Source organism: Parasteatoda tepidariorum, chromosome 10, assembly GCF_043381705.1.
Source record: "Parasteatoda tepidariorum isolate YZ-2023 chromosome 10, CAS_Ptep_4.0, whole genome shotgun sequence".
NCBI classification, from domain to species: domain Eukaryota; kingdom Metazoa; phylum Arthropoda; class Arachnida; order Araneae; family Theridiidae; genus Parasteatoda; species Parasteatoda tepidariorum.
This window is the reverse complement of record NC_092213.1, coordinates 37,655,454-37,672,924: the sequence shown is the minus strand read 5'-3', so window position 1 is coordinate 37,672,924 and position 17,471 is coordinate 37,655,454. Positions and strand designations below refer to the sequence as shown.

General features: G+C 30.0%; 1 protein-coding gene across 1 annotated transcript; it reads right to left on the bottom strand.

Annotated features, from left to right (window-relative positions):
* Positions 1-870: 870 nt before the first annotated feature.
* On the bottom strand, positions 871-17,362 carry LOC107440446 (sodium-dependent glucose transporter 1). Its single transcript, XM_043047058.2, has 5 exons — positions 16,958-17,362; positions 15,602-15,736; positions 9,159-9,285; positions 4,675-4,836; positions 871-2,642 (listed from the first exon to the last, which is right to left on the bottom strand). Exons 2-5 carry the CDS (start codon positions 15,665-15,667, stop codon positions 1,639-1,641), a joined length of 1,359 nt encoding a protein of 452 aa, XP_042902992.1. The 5' UTR covers positions 15,668-15,736; positions 16,958-17,362; the 3' UTR covers positions 871-1,638.
* Positions 17,363-17,471: the final 109 nt, after the last annotated feature.

Genomic DNA, 17,471 nt, shown 5'->3' with positions numbered 1-17,471 from the left:
GATCAGGGAACTGATCCTGAATTAGAAAGGTTCTGGGTTCGAATACCGGGTAAGGCATGGATGTTCTTTCATTCTCTGTACTATTACTGTGTATTACTTATTCATTCTCTGTGCTCCTTACTGTGGGAGCAACGTTGGCCCACCTAATATGGTGCCCCTGAAAGAGTGGTTAACAAATCTGCCCTTCAGATGCCTGTATAACCTAGGTCATTCTCCAGGTGGGCATTGATAAAAAAAAGATTTTCAAGACGCTTTTTACAATATTTCATTAAAATTTAAATAACGAAAATTTTCCAAGAAAGTCCATTTAAATAGTTTACAAGTTGAAAAACATTGTTTTCATGATTTCTTGGATAATAAGTCGGAAAATTGAATACGATGACCAAAAAATACCATTAGATTATAAATTCGAGACTTTAAACAGATGACTACATACCTTAAGCTAAAGAAGTATCTATATAACTGTTAATGCATCAATGGCAATTGAAAAATGCCAATTAGTTACTTTTTAGTTGACAGTTTACAAATTCCTAAAACAAATTCCTATAAACAGTTTTAATTTTTATACCAATAAAAGATAAAAGCTGTGTCACTAACATTTGACAAATTTTACCATGAACAAAAACTTAGGCCTACTAAAATATGCGACTTACTAAAATATCTGAAAAATTAATTACATCATTCCCTCACCCTTCTAGTAAAGTTGAAAAAAATTCCATTTTCCCACACATCATATGTTAAAGTTAGCCAGAAATACATAGGTCAGTCAAATCAGACTTTTTTTTCTCCCAAAGTGAATGAAATGAACTAAAAAACCTGAATGGAAAAATTAAAATGGTGTTTGTCAAAATACAGATGAACGACAACACAGCATTTGTATTCTTTAATAAAGATGTTTATTTTAAATATAAAACACGCATTTTTTTTTTATCTATTTGAGAAATTTTATTTTAGACAATTCCAAAGGTTGCTTCATTTATTACCGGCGAAGTTCGAAATCCGGGTATAGAATGCTAAATGAGAAACAGGTAAATTATGAAAATCATCTCCGATTAGCTTAGAATGCAAAAATGGAACATTCCCGTAACAGCCCGTTGTGGATCAAGGGGGATAAGGCTTCACAATTTCGTGACCAACGGCATGATTGTAGCAATGTGGTCAGCACTGCACACAGGCCACCTTTTCTTCCCAGACAAACTGGTACCCATCTATCTGACGCTGGATCGGCTTCAAGTCGCCACTGGGTTTGAACCCAGCTGTTTACAATGACAGCCTAGTTGCAACAAGTAAGTTTATTTTAATTTCTTTTTTTACATATATATGAAAATCATGTTTCACTGAATAAGAAATTTTTTAACTCATTTTTCTTTACGCATTTTGAAAAAATTATTTTTTTCAGAATACAATTTGTCATTCTATAAAGCATTATATACAACTATATACATTCCTAGGCATGATATACCATGTCTAATCTATAGAATGCCGTTTTATACTTTGCCGGTAACATATACATTGAATACAACGAACACATTATTACTGACAAATAAACGGATTTAAAAATATCTCAGAATGAATCCATAACTTCAGATATACAGAACTTTAGAATTACAATTTAAATCAGATTACAATGCCTAACTGTTAAAAACGTTTATTATTCGAATCTTCTGTTCCTCGTTGGGTTGAAATTTCTTCTTTCGTTAAATACTTTTCCGGTCTATTTCTTAACACTAAAAACATAAGAATCACTATTGCACCGGATAAGACACATGACGCTATAACTACATAAATAAGCACGGCGGGCACTTCGTTTATGAAATAACTTATCGTATATGGCACCATCATTTCTCCAAAAGCAGCTCCGACTGCAAATAAAGACACCATCTTATTTGTGACCGTTATGTACTGATCTACCCAGGCTATTGCCGAGGGGAACAAGGAAGCCACTCCTGCGCCCAAAAGAGCTGATGCCAACCATAGTGCCCATTCATAATCAGCAGCAAGACATTGAAGTATAGCTGCACCTACTGAAGTTAAAATGATATCAAATATTACCATTGTCCTGTTGCTGAGTTTTATGGCTAGGAAAACAGACACGAACCTGAAGATGGTAAATGAACCCCAAAATGTCGACGTTATGTACGAGCCAACAGTCTTGGTGAGCTGCAGTGGTCCTTTTACTGAATAAATTGCGACCATTTGAGCGAAACCTATCTCGGTACCAGTTTCGACAAATAACAGGAGGAAGTTTAACGACACAATTAATGTAACAAATCCAATAGCTGAAGATCTAGTTTGATTGTTCTCTTCTTTTTGGCCATTGTCGTCGAGAGGAGACGCTATACACATGACAAGAAATGACGCTGTTACCAATAAGCCGACACCACCGACAATTGTGTATGCATATGTTATAGGAGGTAACGGAACAGTGTGAACAGAACTATTAATTTGCGCTTGTGTCTCTAAATGAGTTACATTGTTGTTATTCGTCACATTGTTAACGATTCCTTCAAGGTGATGAGTGGTCAGAAAAGGTGCTGCGATTAGAGGGGATATTAGCCCTCCAACACCATAGACAAAATGTAAAGCTTGATAATAAGGTCCACTTTCTTTACCCCATAAATAAAGGCAGCATACATTGGTACCTATAAATTATAATGTAAAAGTCAAACAAAAGTTAGTCAAAACACATACTACAATTACGTGGATTTGTGCTATTAGATCCCTAGCGAATAATTTAAATTGGATGCGACGTACCTGCAGAATTTAGTTAAGTTTTTCTTAATCAACTCCAGAGGAGGTGTTACACGTGAACCTTTCATTATTTCTTAAAGGTTACTAAATATTTTTCCGAAAAAAAAATTTTTTACTGCATTTTTTAACCAATTTGTGCCTGCGTCCTTTTAACCAGGGAGAATGACCCCAAATAAAATTCATTGACGTCCTGCTAAAAAACATTTTATTTTATTAGAAATACATATCTGCCCACTATAATTTTCTACGAGGATGATTTTTCCAAGTGGTATTAATTTTACAACCAAATGACAATAACACACAGGATTATTTTTATATTAGTCTACAGCTTAATCCTAGTGGCGGCAATTTCGGCACTTGGCAAATGTGTTTACAGTGGCTGGGCGAAACGGCTCTAATTCCATCCATCATGTACTTTCAAAAATTGAGGTAACACATTGTGGTCAGCTGACCTTTTGGTTGCTGCTAGAGCTTGAAAGTAGCAGTTTATTATGCGTTATGCCCAGCCACTCTAAAGGTGGCGCTGCAGTCGCAGTGAAAAATTAGTGGAGAGAGTAAAATAAAAATGTATGGAAGAAATTGAGCCCATCTGAGGTTAAAATTAGAGGAATATTTTAAGTTCATAAGTTCGCCGTTGGATAAAATAAAAAAAATCTATTAATATATAAAATAATTTTTTTAAGTGGTAGTCAAAATTATTTTGAATTATATTTATGAAGCCAATAGTTAAATACCAAAACATAATCTTTGCAACCGTTTTGAATGAATAAAAATAAAATATTCCGTAAGAGTTGAAAATATAACATTTTTGAGTCTTAGACGTTGAATGTTTATTACTTAATTTAAATTTTTTACTATTCATTTTGTGATAAAATTTAAAAAAACATGATAATAATATTGACCTTTCTGATAATTAGTATACAAATTATATTATATTCTATGTGATTGTTTTCATTCAGGCACGAGTGTATATAGTAATTTATATTTTGTTTTTTCGGAGAGTATTGTTGCACACAAAAATTATAGTATGTTTCTTGAAAAAAAAAAAAAAAACTAAGCTCAAATCGTTGGTTCATATAGCTCTCGATTTTTCGAATAAAACTTCCTCTTTTTATTATTTATTTATTTCAACTTTTTTTTTGCAGGGACGATAAGGATGTTTTTAATTTCTGTTTCGGTTATTCGAGGCAAAAACTGTTTAATATTTGAACTTATAGCGCATGATTCAAACGGAGATTAACCGCACATTTGTTGGCGTTGATCACTGATACTGCATTTCAACTTATTAAAATAATATCAAAGGGTCATCAATTTAAATCTTTCAGTAGAAACCAATGTCCTTAAAATAAGGTATAGAATTTTAAGTATCTTCAATAAAACCTTTAAGTATGGAAATTTATGGTTAAAGTACCGTTGTGAAAGTTGTTTGTATTTAATGCACTGGGTCTAAATATGCTTCATTGTTAAAGGCATGATTCAAGTAATAAATATTTAGATTTTGTTCCTATGCGCAAAAACCTGTTTTGCTGGGTAAGGTAAGTAGTATTTAAATAAGTTTGAACTTTGAGCTTCGATCTTAAATGCATATTTCTAATTTTAAGTGCATGGTTTCAAGTTTTTTAGTATAAATTTATATGCATATTTTGTGCTTCTTTTAGTGCAAATAGTTATTAATTAATACTGGTAAATTAATTAGTTTCAAATTAAATAAGGCAGTATCGTTAATATAATTCTCCGTATTTTCACGTGGCGAAAATAGAAACCCTTTGCTTTCCGGTATGAGTATTTTCAAGAGGTAAATTTACACCAAGCTATATAACAGATGCCCCACAGAAGTTCTCAGTTTTAAAATTCCGCTGAAGCAGATACTTTTGTTCTAAAAAGATAACATTTCTGGAAGAAACTATCAGTCCCCATACTTACCTGTATCTAAAAGACCCATAGTGAATCCATTAACTGTCATAAATCCTGTCAGAGCTCCGATAACTCGACTCCAAGGGATTGCGAATGTTGAAGCTGCATTTATGAAATTAAATATTGTAAAAATGAGCTGTTTTTTGTTAGTCATGTCAAACAATACACCACCTAACAAAGAAATAAACAGAAATCGATTATTAAAAGCATTTTAATTAACCTATTGCGATCGAAAATTATAAAATGCTACTATTTGAAGTAGAAAAGAAGTAGTTTAGATATATTTTTCAGGAGTTTCAAATAAAACGTTTCGTAATTATTATTTGTCCTTTAGTTTGAGTCTAATTTTTTTTTGATTTAAAATAATTTTCTGCCAAAAGAAACATATTTCTCAAATTTATCAATGAAAAAATTGAAGTTACCGCATTTGTACTATTTTATCTAATTAAATGATCTTACGATAGTTGAAGTGTAGCATATACTTTAGTTTTTGATCTATTTTAACGTCTTATTTGGCGCAGCATGTCCTCCTCTGGACTTTGTGCCACTAAACCCCATGTTCAATTCAATTGATGTCATCAAGAGTATTAAGCTGTCTAGAATAGTATGGTCATTTAGTCTAATAGGCTGGTCATTTAGCTCGAGTAAAAGAAAATCGATGGACTTGCAACATATTGACCTGGTATCCTCGTGATATTATACGACTAAGAAGAACGACTAAAACAAGATAGTCAAATGATATCAAAAAAAAAGTTGTGATTGTGAATTGAAAGAAAAGAGCAGCGGTTTTTTAAGTTTTTAGGAAAAGACTTTCTTCCATTAATGGATTGATATTAGATGAAGTTCATATCAATAAATAACGAAAAATAGTGTTAATATGAATAAATAATGGCAGCATTAATAATTAATATTTGCTCTTAGGATCTTATTCTCTGATGAAAATAATTTGTCGTAAAAAAAATCAGGTTTATCAATTTTTTTAATGAATGAATTACTTTGTCATTGAGAGAACTAAACGCGTAAAATAGAAATGGGCTGGCCATAAAGCTTGAGTCACACAAAAAAAAAGAAACTATGGTAACTGCAACAGATTGGATTTTAGTATCCTCGTGACATCATACAACTAAGAAGACAACCAAACTCAGCAAGGTCTAATGATAATTGAAAAGTTAGTGTGAATTGGATGGGAAAAAACAGCAGATTTTTTCAAAATTTGATTAAAAAAAAACATTGGATACCCAACTAAAGTAATTAAATTCCATCATTGAGTTAATTGTATGTTATTATAAATAAATTTACTAAAAATTTCTTTGTTAATTTATATAATTTTTACCATGTGCAAATCCGTGGCTAAAAATATGTGCAAAACAGGCAATTCATGTTTTTTTCCTCTTTTCTTAAATAAAAGTTAATTTTCTAAAATCATTAGAATTGTATAATTAAATATCAACCTTATTAATTATAAACTTCTTTAAATTATCCAGTATAATATTACCTTGCGCACATCCATTTTCGTGCCAATCTTTGGTAACTAACAAATCAAATGTGCTTCAGTACTGCATTAAGAACGTACTAATCCCTGTATTTACGCTTTTACCTTAATTTGCGCTTCTGTTTTCATATTTTGTAATCTAGCAATCTTATTACGAAATTTATTTTAAATCATTCTTGAAAATTTTCCCATTCATGTAAATTCATTTGAATTCGCCACTAGCTTTATTCGATTTCGTTTTATGTTTTGTTCTGTTTTTCTATAAAATTTATTTTCTGTTTTTTACGTGATATTTATTACTTAATGTGTTCTATTCTATTTTGTTTCAAAAAAATTTTTGAAGCTTCTCACACTATTGTATTGATATATTATGCTTTGATTATATTGATGTAATATTAGAAAGTACTCCTTTTTGCGGATATAATCGTGTGAGCTGATGAAGAGATCATATCTTTTTTCCCCGATTTTATATTGATTGATTTTTTTTAAAAATAATTTTCTTCTTTCCTCATTATTCTTTAAATTTTTCCACGCTTTTTCTACATTTTGAACTTGCATTTATGTGTATAACACTTTTTTTTAAGTATGCTACAGTACATTTCTTTTTTTCGACATCCTAATTTATCTTATAAAAAAAATTCTATGAAAAAATGGAAAAAAAAACTTTTAGAAATTTTTTGATAAATTTACAGCAAAGTGTCTAAATATGTTTCAAAATCTGTTACAGATAAAAACGTATTTTGTTTGTTTGTTTAAAAAATTACCCAGATGAATTTATTAGTTCGAAGCAGAGCAAGCAACAAGGTAAGAGTTTTTATATTCAATTTTTTAAAAATTATATGCGAAAGATTAGTGCGTTTATGATGGTAAAAAGGGTTTAAAATCACCGGAACTCTCTTTCAGATCAGCCTTTTTCCAAATTTTACCTGTTTTCGATAAAAATGTGTTAAAAGTTGTTCTAGCTTTAAATTTAGTGTTCCATCAGCCGCATTGTGGAACAAAAATTATTTTTCGCGGTTTAAAATAAAAACAAATAAAGATAAAATAAAGTTAAAAAATAAAATAAAACATAAGAAAAAAAAATCTCAATATGGTTTTTTGTAGTAAAATGTCCAAGGAATATGACGGTGTATTTTNAACAGGCCGGAGTCCAAAATCTGTTTTTTTTTTTTTTTTTTGGTTTATTAATGGAAATAGCAATTAAATATAAACAAAGTCGAAAAAAAAATTACAATTTTTCAGTTGAATTTTTATTAATATGATAAATCCTTAGAGTAAATAAAAATATTAAAATTATATATATGATTTATATATATGATTTATACATAAATGTATTTCTAAGATATATATGAATTCATTATTTCATATAAATACTATTAAAAGCAGAGCCAATTCCCTATTTCTGCCCTGTACAATGAAAATGTAACTTTAGGGTGCTCTATAAAAAAAAAGCCTTACGTTGCCGAGGTAAAAAAAAATGTGTTCATTTGTTTGGTATATATACTCAAGAACTAAAAAAATATTAACTGCGAATATGGCTGATATATCGATTTTTATAGGTCATGTCATTCTTATAATAATGATAAAATTAATGAAAAAATTATAAAAATAAACTTGAGATTATTATTTTAATCATAACATTTTCAAAATTTTTTATATCTAGCAAAATAGATTCATTATATTTTTTAAATTCGATAATCGAATTTGTAATTAAAATTCTAAATATTTTGATTCAATTTAGTAAGTTATTTGTTTTGATAAATATTTGCGATTTTGCATCCATTACTTTATTTATTAAAATTATTAACCACAAATTTGTAATCAAAGATCTCAAAAACTAATAGTAAATACTTTTTATTTATTTATTTTTTTCAATAATCATCCGCCATTTTGTTTTTTAGAAATTTTGACTTCATATTTGAAATCAGCGACCCAAAAAAACTTATAGTTGATCAATTTTTAGAACATGGAAGTTAATTTTCTAATTTTGGCCGCATTTTTCTGATTTTGTCCCACTGTGAGCCGCACAATTAACCATTTACATAGAGAAAAAAAAAGTGTTTCTTTGATATTTTTTAAATTTATAGCTCAATTAAGATTTTTAATGACCAGACAGTTGATCACTTTAAACTTCAAACCAAAGTGTCATAATGCATTTAAGTAACAAAAACAAATAGTAATTCAAACTATTTTATACAAAAGGGAAAGGTAGTGATGTCAATAAAGCTCCGTTTAAGAATGTGAACTTAAAGTGTAAAAGAAGTAATTATTCGAAATTGAAATTTCCCATCTAAATTCTGACGAAAGATTCTATAACTACATTTAGTTCAGATTTTAAACTAGATGCTTAAGTTTTAGCCTAGTAATTGCAATTTTAAAGTTGCTTCAATTTTAACCAAGTCTATCATATTTTCTAACCAGTAGCAAGATTAAAATATTCTTATTAACTACAGAGATGAGTTTTATAGGTTAAATTACACTATTAAACTTAATTTGTCAGGAAAAATGAGAATAAAATAGAAAGATCGTTATTCTTATTAAAATTGATTCTTAATAGATTCATAAGTATGATTCTCCATCGAAAGATCATGGTTTTATAAATTTTTGTAATCTAGTTTTTTACTTTTCTCTTTATTCCAGATATATTTAAAACAAGTTTGTGCATGCAAGAATAGATGCGATCACTTTTAGGAAGAATAGTTTAAGATTATTTGCAACAAAATAATTTTTTTTATAAATTTTATTACAGATTATTTCGAGTCTTTAACAATAGTATAAGTAAAGCACACTGGAAGCAGTAAATATTTTTCACGCTTTCCAATATTAGAAAAAATATCTAAAAATTCATCTAGTTCTTTTTTTTAATTATATATTTAAATGTTTCTCACCAAAAATGTTAAAATAACGTTTATCATTAAAAAAATCAACCACAAGTGATGTGTGGCATTTTTAAGTTCTTTCGTTATTACTGTTTCCATGGTATTCTATAACTGTAACTTACCAAATATTGAACCAAATAAATAGCCTGCTGATCTTGCTGTATAAACAAAGGCTATATGTTTTGTGTCTGTTCCAACGATGTTTTGCAAGTCCAAAAGAGTGGGTCCTGTTATGGCCATGCACATGCCCTTGAAGTAAAGAGATTAATAAATGCAAATACATGACTGCAAATATAATTTACACTAAATGTCCATAATAATGACGATTCGTTATAGCGAACGAAATTGTCGTCGTTGTAGAGAACATCAAATAAAATTACCTCTTTATTTTATATTAAATAGCTATTTTAATTTAAAATACATAACTAAAAGTAGACTGCGTTTGCCTAAAGATTATAGATTGAATTACTTAGCTCTGTACTTTAGAATATGCAAAAACTTTTACGGTAGGAGTTTATATATGCATGACGTATTTAAGTATGAGTAAACTGTTAACAAATTTGGCTTGCTAGTTTTAACAACTTACTTTGTATTGGCTATAAATTTAAAACACACATAATCATAAAGTTCCTTCATTTACGAACTTTCTGGAACTGAGCGGCATTTTTAATAACAGAAATATATAAATACTAGTGGGCTGCGCCCTCTGCTCGCTGACGCTCACCAACCCCCGAAAATTGCTACGCAATCTTATATGGTTTGCTTCGCTCGCTACTAACTTAGGTGCATTGCAAATGCACAAAATTCTAAGAATTCAAAACAATCATTCAAATCCATATAACAACTTTTTTAAAATAAAAAATTACATCTTTTTAGTAAATACTAAGTCATTAAAATAAATTTGAATTCAAATAAATGACATGTAATTCGTTAAACCTATTAGAAATGTGCTATAGTATAAAATCTGAAAGCGTAACAGCACGGCTGAGACTCATTTTTCAAAGAATAACTAAAAACAATAATAAAACAAATAAATTCGTGATATAAATCAAAAATCGTCAAGTAAATTCGTAATATAATTCGTGAAGCGCTTTCGACAAAATACTAAAATAGAGATCTATCGACAAAGACTACTCACTTCTGCCTAGCTTATGCTCTCTCTGGTTATTTCAGTTACCGTTTTAAAAAGAGCTAAATGTTAAGCCACCTCAGCTAGATTTGGCATGTGACATTTTTAGCGGCAATTATTGGTCGATTTTCTAGCGTTGCCATTCGGGAAGATGTAATGAGGCTTTTTTTTGTCACCGTGAAAGAGAAATATATATATAGATAATGTCAAAAAGTATATAATTTTTTTTTAAATAAAACCTTTAATGCGACAAGCTGTACGAAAAAAATAGCATTTAAGAATAAATTTTCAATTCTTTTTATTAGATGCGGCAATATAACCAGCGCGTTAGAATACAAAGAAAAATGCGTGAAAAGTTTCTAATAATAAAATGCAAGTTTTTTCTAGAATTTGAAAAACTTTAAATTAGTATTTAAATTTTTAATCAGAAATAATACTGAGCATAAAGTACAGTACAGTTTTCGTAAAAGGAATTTTCTCCACATGGAATTTTCCTCTGTAACGGAATTTTTAATTGGAATGTTAAATTACATTCAAAATATTTTCCCTTTAACGAAGTACTTGTATCTTTAACAAATTTTTCGGACTCGAATTTCAACATTTTTGAAGAAAGTTGCTATTTTTGTAACCAACTATGCACTTGTTTCTGGTATTGGACTTCTTTTTTTTTAGATCACTCTAAACGTTTGAAACTTTTTATGAAAAATCAACAACACAAAATTCAAGCCTGCGTAAAATCACGTAATTTTTTTTTAATAAATTAGAAGTAAATACTAATTCTTATTAATTAAAATTAAAAGGAAGTTGGATCAAGAATATAAATCTCTCCATTCTCCAAATTGATCGATTTAAAATTCGTATTTGTAGTTGCAGGAAATGGGATTGTTCTGAATACACACAAATATCATGACAAAACTTCTCACACATAAAAGCAAAATATATTTTTAACTATCAGGGATTAACCCGTTGACATACGAAGACGTCATTTGTTTCTTATGTCAAAACAATAATTGACGTGTCTCAGACGTCTTCAACAAAGAGATGCCACTCTAGGACAGCAAATATATTTTTTAAAGTGGTTGTTTATTAATTATAATTCTTTATTTAATAAATTCTATTTAGTAGATTTTTATCCACCACTATTTCTAAATAATTCGTAGGCTTATATAATTCACCACATAAATACGTAACTTCGTGATCGATTTATTTCTTATTTAATCATTAGTTTTTCTAATTATTATACTAGTTTTATTTTGTTTAAACATATTATTTCTTCTTTCAACTCAGCTATCTAATTCATTTTTTATGTTATTTAACATAAATTACTATGTAAATATATAATCTATTATTAATCTTTGCACCACTGATATGCAAAGCTAATTTTGTGTCATGTGACCTTTTACTTATCATGAACGAGGATTAAGGGTCTGGATTGACCCAAGGACCTCATTAAGCCAAGGCTAAGTAGTAGCCACCGTGACTTCGTGCTAAACCTTTTAAAAAGCAAGCAGTAATAGTGAAATATGTGTTATTAATAATGTTATTCAAATAAAGTAATTTGATGAAGATACAAAGCTACATTTGAATGACATAACATCGTGTCCATGTTTTAATCAACTTCGCTTAAAGCTTTTTGGGAGTACTATTTTATGCTTGCAAGATTTGTTAGATGATACTCACCATCCTAACATTTTTGCATTTTTACGTGCCGTATGTATTTTTAACAGCATATAAAAGTTTTAACACATCTACAATTTTATACACTTTTGCAAACATCTTACTATTTTGTACATTTTACTCACTTCGTGCGTTTTATACTGTACTCAAACTTTTATCTGATTATACTCATACCTTTTATCTAATTTTATTCACTGATTTATCAGTTATAATTGTGCTACAATTAAATTTTGTATGTACTTAGGCTTTAGAACAATTACCGTATTGTCTGGCGCAGCATGTCCTCATTTGGACTTTGTGCCACTAAACCCTACATTCAATCAATCAATCATTGAATGACATAACAACCGATAAATAAATAGTATTTCTAGACACATTACTTTTGTGTTTAATGATATGTAAAGGAGTTAAGCTACGAACCCTTAAATATTTACTCATCTCAGTCTTTTGGTCCTTTTAACATTCTGTAACAAAATACAAGTTTTTTACACAAATTTCGTTTTTACTCAAAGTCTTCGATCAAACTTTGGCATTCACATCATTCGTATTTCAACAAAAAAAAGTCGGTCATCGTCTTGGGCAGAATTCACATTAGCGGCGAAACAACTCTAGTTTTGGTTATTAAATAATTAAAATAAATCAAAAAGTATACTAGTGGGATGTTCATAGCTGCTGCACATAGCAAAAGAAGCCCTTCGACAATGTAAACTGGACGTTTCAGCAAGACTCAGCACCAGATCGCAAGGTCAAAAAGACACAAGAGTTGCGCTATAATCGGGTATGCTCTCATCAGAAGAATGGACACTCTACTAGCCAGATCTCAATCCCATCATGGATTACAATATATGGTCCATTTTGGAGTTCTGCACTAAACCACATAAAAGTTTGGACTCTCTAACGAGCAATCGGCAGGAATGGGATAGTTTAAAGTATACAAAGGGTTGCCATTACGATAACGATTAAATTTATTTGTTAGAATTAGTCTACTTCTATTATTATTTGTTAGTTGAACTCAGACCACTTGCTTGTATGCCCTTTGCTGGACAAACAATCTCAAGAGCGGGGTGATCTCTGTAAACTTTACTGGGATGCCAGAGATAACATGAACTCTCTGTAAAGACTACTCCTCATTTTTAACTGTATATATATTTTTTTTCTTACTTTAATTTTATCTATGTGTTCTTCTTGTGTTAATATGCGTTTGTCATGTGTTTTCTTTGTTTTTTATTGTAATTTTGTTCTTTTTTACTCTTTGTTTATGTCCACTTAAAGTTGAACATTGTATATGGATTAATATTTCCAATAAAGCCATCTGTAACTACATATTTTGCAGGGCTCGAAATAACTCAGAAATTTTACCCGTCCCCGAGAACGGCTTGTCCAACAATGCACCCTTCTTTGAAACTAACCCGTCGCTTCTAAATAAATAAAAATATAATTTTCTCATATTTATTACAAGCATTTATATAAACTGCACAATGAATTAGTTACTAGGATTACATTATGCAGTAATAAAAGAAATAATTTAAATGACAAAGATCAAGTTATCTGCAATGTCAATTTATCTGAGGGTACTGCGTGTTTTTAAATGAATCAAATATGACATTTGCCAGTTCCACAATCAAGCAAATGATGTACAGAGGTTTTTGCTCAGAAATCTGAAAGGAGTTTTTAATTTAGATAGATGTACATAATTGCGTTTAACGCTTCTCGTTTAAGACCAGTATGTAATGTGTTTTTTTGTAAGCTCATGCTGAAAAGCCCCTTTCCACCGCTGCAGTACTCCCAGACAGAGAAAACATCAATTCCATCATACGCAGTATTTCTAGATTAAAGGGTCATTTTAGAAGTGATGCTCTAGACTCTTGTAAGATAACAAAAATTGAAAATGTATCACGAACATTAACGGGAAAATGGCCGTCCGCGCGGACGTCGGATTCGAGAAATTCGTAGTCCGCCGGGAATTTTTGACCGCCGAGGACGGGCGGTTTTTCGAGCCCTGATATTTTGTTAGTTATTCTTTATAAAGTTATGTTAAAAATTGTTTGTCCGGTTTTTTTCCTCACCCTACATTATGTATTTTATAAAGTTTATTTTTGAATGGTTTGTTTTTATTTGCAAGAGTTTAATATATTTAGAATATATACGAAATACTTTTTTTGCATCGAAATCTATGTTGTTTTTTTGTAGGTAAGAAGAAAAAAACTTCTTGCTACCAATTTTACTTTTTCACAAAGTATAGCGCATAGCTTCTAAAACGAAACAGTTTTAAGAAAATATTTAGAACATCGGAATTTGATCACACGAATTTCTCATTAATGTGGGAAAGTCTGCTCCATTCTCTACTCACCCCTCGTGAAAATAATGATGAGGTAAGGATAAAATATTGTAAACGAGGAAAATAGTTTATTCATGTTTTTACGTTGCAGGTGGGGGGGGGGATTAAAAGGTTGAGGATATGTAGAAAAACGCAGTTTGGGATGTTAAAAAAAAGTTAGGAAGGATCACAAAAACATAATTAGTATTGTTTTTTATTATTTAACCATAAAACATTTGTTTTATGTAACTGTATTTGCTATAAAAATACCGCTCTTATTAAAAACGTCCATTAAAACAAGGGATTGTAAAAAGAAATTCAAGTTGTAAAGGAAAAGAAAATTCTAGAAACAGAAAATTCTAGAAACAGAAAGAAAACAATATAAAACATAATTTAAAATCACTGCTAATGGAAAAATAATTAAAACTGTAGAAAAATATACTATTATAGTTGTTCATATTAATTTTGAAGAACAACAGACTATAATATAGCTATACATATAAAAAAAAAATCTAAATGCGAGGAACAGTAAATAATAATATCGTTTTTGATTTTACCTATTTATTGTCTGATATCTCAGTTTTTCATAATACCTTGAAAATGGGGGGGGGGGGAAATGGCGTGTCATAATTAAAAGCTGATAAAAAAAAAACTAAGATGTTATCAAAATGTCGTATTTTAAAAAAATAATGAAGAGCGATAAAATTGTAATATATATTCATCAGAAATATTTAAAACAAAAGACTGACAGCTGTAAAAAGTAAAACTGAAATTGCAAAAATGCTTCTATGACACCAGACCTTCCCCCACCGACCTTATTTGTTTTGGATATTTATGATCCATTACATATTTTGTTTATGATATCTTTTCATTGAAAACTGCATTGCTTAAAAATTTAAATGATGTAATACAGATCCTGTACTTACAGCTGTGTTCTCAGAAGCATTTAATTTAGAGTTAAATGAAGTTGACCATAAAATTACCGTTTTGTTCACTCTTTTTTAAAGGAATCAAATCAGAACATTTATCCAAGTACTGAGATATGTGCTAAAATTTTTATGTTGGAAAGATGCGATGGATTTGAGTTAGTTTGATAGTAACCTTTTATGGGTGTTAAATTTAATTATATATCCATCCAAGTTGCGGCAATACAGATAAAAAAAATTAAAAAAAAACACCAATCTTGCAAAAGTTGTTACTCATGCAGCACTACCCAGGAGGCTCGTGTAGGTTAAAGCATGGTACGGGCGAAAGAGACCATTGATGTAGAATCAAGAGTTTTTGCAATAAAATACAGATAAAAAATTTAAGGAACTCATACCTCGTTTATGAATTATTTTAACTTTATGATTGTAAATTAATTACATTAATTATAATGTTCAGGGAACGAAATTTTAATATTTCAATTTATCATCTTTTAATGATTTAACGATTTTACTTACCGTTAACAAGGCGCAGAGATACAGATTGCATGTTTTTAAAATTTTAACAGTTTTCACAGTAATCATACTCTTTTTTTCCCCCCTTCTCTTTGTTGAGTTCGACTGTCAATTATCTCATCCACTGAAGAAAATCAGCTGCAAAAAAATAAATAAATAAACGGAAACTCTACTAGTTAAAGTACACATTCAAATTTTAGATATTCATTTCGAATTTAGAGAGGAGTACATAACGGATTGTCATGCAAATTAGGCTATGTAAATGTTATGCAAATGAATATGTTGTTGCTGTTGTGTGCTTTTTTTTTGTTCGAAAGTAATAGTGATTGAAGATTTTTAGATATGAAAATAATTTAAAATTTCCTTTATTAACATTTTATGTTAAAATTACTTAAACCCTTTCGCGCCGACTGTCACAAATACGTGCCAGCATAAAACCGCATCAATCAGGTTTAAAAGATAAAACTGGTAACCAAAGTAGTTCTTTAGCAGTTTATTTGTGGGCTGGGTTATAATTGTTTGATTTATTTAATTCAGTATTACTTTAGTTCAAAATAAAACTATTTAGTTATACTTTGAACTAACATTGATTATATATATGATTAAACTAACAATAATAAAGTCAAAGCAAAGTAAGTTTGTCAAATTAGCAACGCCTACATTTAAGCTACCGTTTTTTATTTATTTACATCCTGATTCTGATACGAATGCTTTTATGAATCACCCGTCCCCAAGGGGTTAAATATCATCTCTTATACTGTTGGTACTAAAAATTGTTTCTGGTTATTGGTACTACCGATATTTTGGTTCAAGTTCATATTAGTGTAAATTAAAAATACCACAATGGCATTAGTGTAAATTAATAGTAGGGGAGAGTGGGGTCAATTGTAACATGGTACGATTATAACAGAGCAAAAATTTCGAGTGTCGGGTTCTAGATTTGGTTCCTAGGTGGCGCACAAGGTGTATTTATTAAATCTACATGCACACACCTGCTGGCAACCATTTTTATGTACTTTTGAGAGAGTTACATCACAAAAGATATTTTCAAGCTACGAAAGGGGCCGTTCAAAAAGTACGTACATAAAAATGGAGAAATTTAAACCCCCTCCCCCTTTCGTACATAACCGTACACAAGGTCTTACTCCCCCCCCCTTAGAGTACGTGCATTTATTAGTCTACCCCCCTTTTTNTTACTCGTCTGTCAATTAATACTAATAATATATTGGATTTTTTGGTAGTTAAAAATAGTTAAGTAAACAATGTTGCAATTGACCCCACTCTCCCCTACCATAAAAATGTTAAGTGTCCTAATCTAAGGTATTTCAGAAATTAAATGAGGAAAAAAAATTTACTTACGTTTTGCTTCAGTTACAGCACTAGTTTTAAACGGCAAATACATTTCTTCAAGAGAGAGAGGGAGATTTATTTTTCTTTCTTTTAAAAAGCTTGTAAATAAGTCTTATCATTTTTATCTTTCCTACAAAACTTTCTCTTTCAATGAGACATTTTCTTAAGTTACTAGCTTAAGAAAAGATTATGACTTCACATTCATTTACTGTTTTTGTATTACGTAATTGAGTACTAAAGATCAAGAAATATTTTTTTGTCCGGTCGACATCCCTTCAAACATACAGTAGCACTTAACACCAATTGGATAATCATATTTTTCGTAATTACTAACGTGCAAACTATTAAAGCTGACTTGCAGTCGTTCTTGACGTAGAACCTTAGGGTAAGATACGCAACTTAAATTTTTCTTTTCGCGGAACTACTTGAAGTCCATCGTTTAAAATTGGGTTTGACCTTCATGCAAATTAAGTTAAGCTATGATTTTTGAAAGGATTCCGATTCTTTTTAAATGATATTCAAG

Excerpts from the sequence above, each read along its gene's own strand:
- LOC107440446 (XM_043047058.2), bottom strand. The coding sequence starts at position 15,667 with ATGATTACTGTGAAAACTGTTAAAATTTTAAAAACATGCAATCTGTAT. Across the intron at positions 4,837-9,158 it reads TTTATTTGGTTCAATATTTG|GTGGTGTATTGTTTGACATG; the intron begins GTAAGTTACAGT and ends TTTCTTTGTTAG. Across the intron at positions 2,643-4,674 it reads TATGGGTCTTTTAGATACAG|GTACCAATGTATGCTGCCTT; the intron begins GTAAGTATGGGG and ends TATAATTTATAG.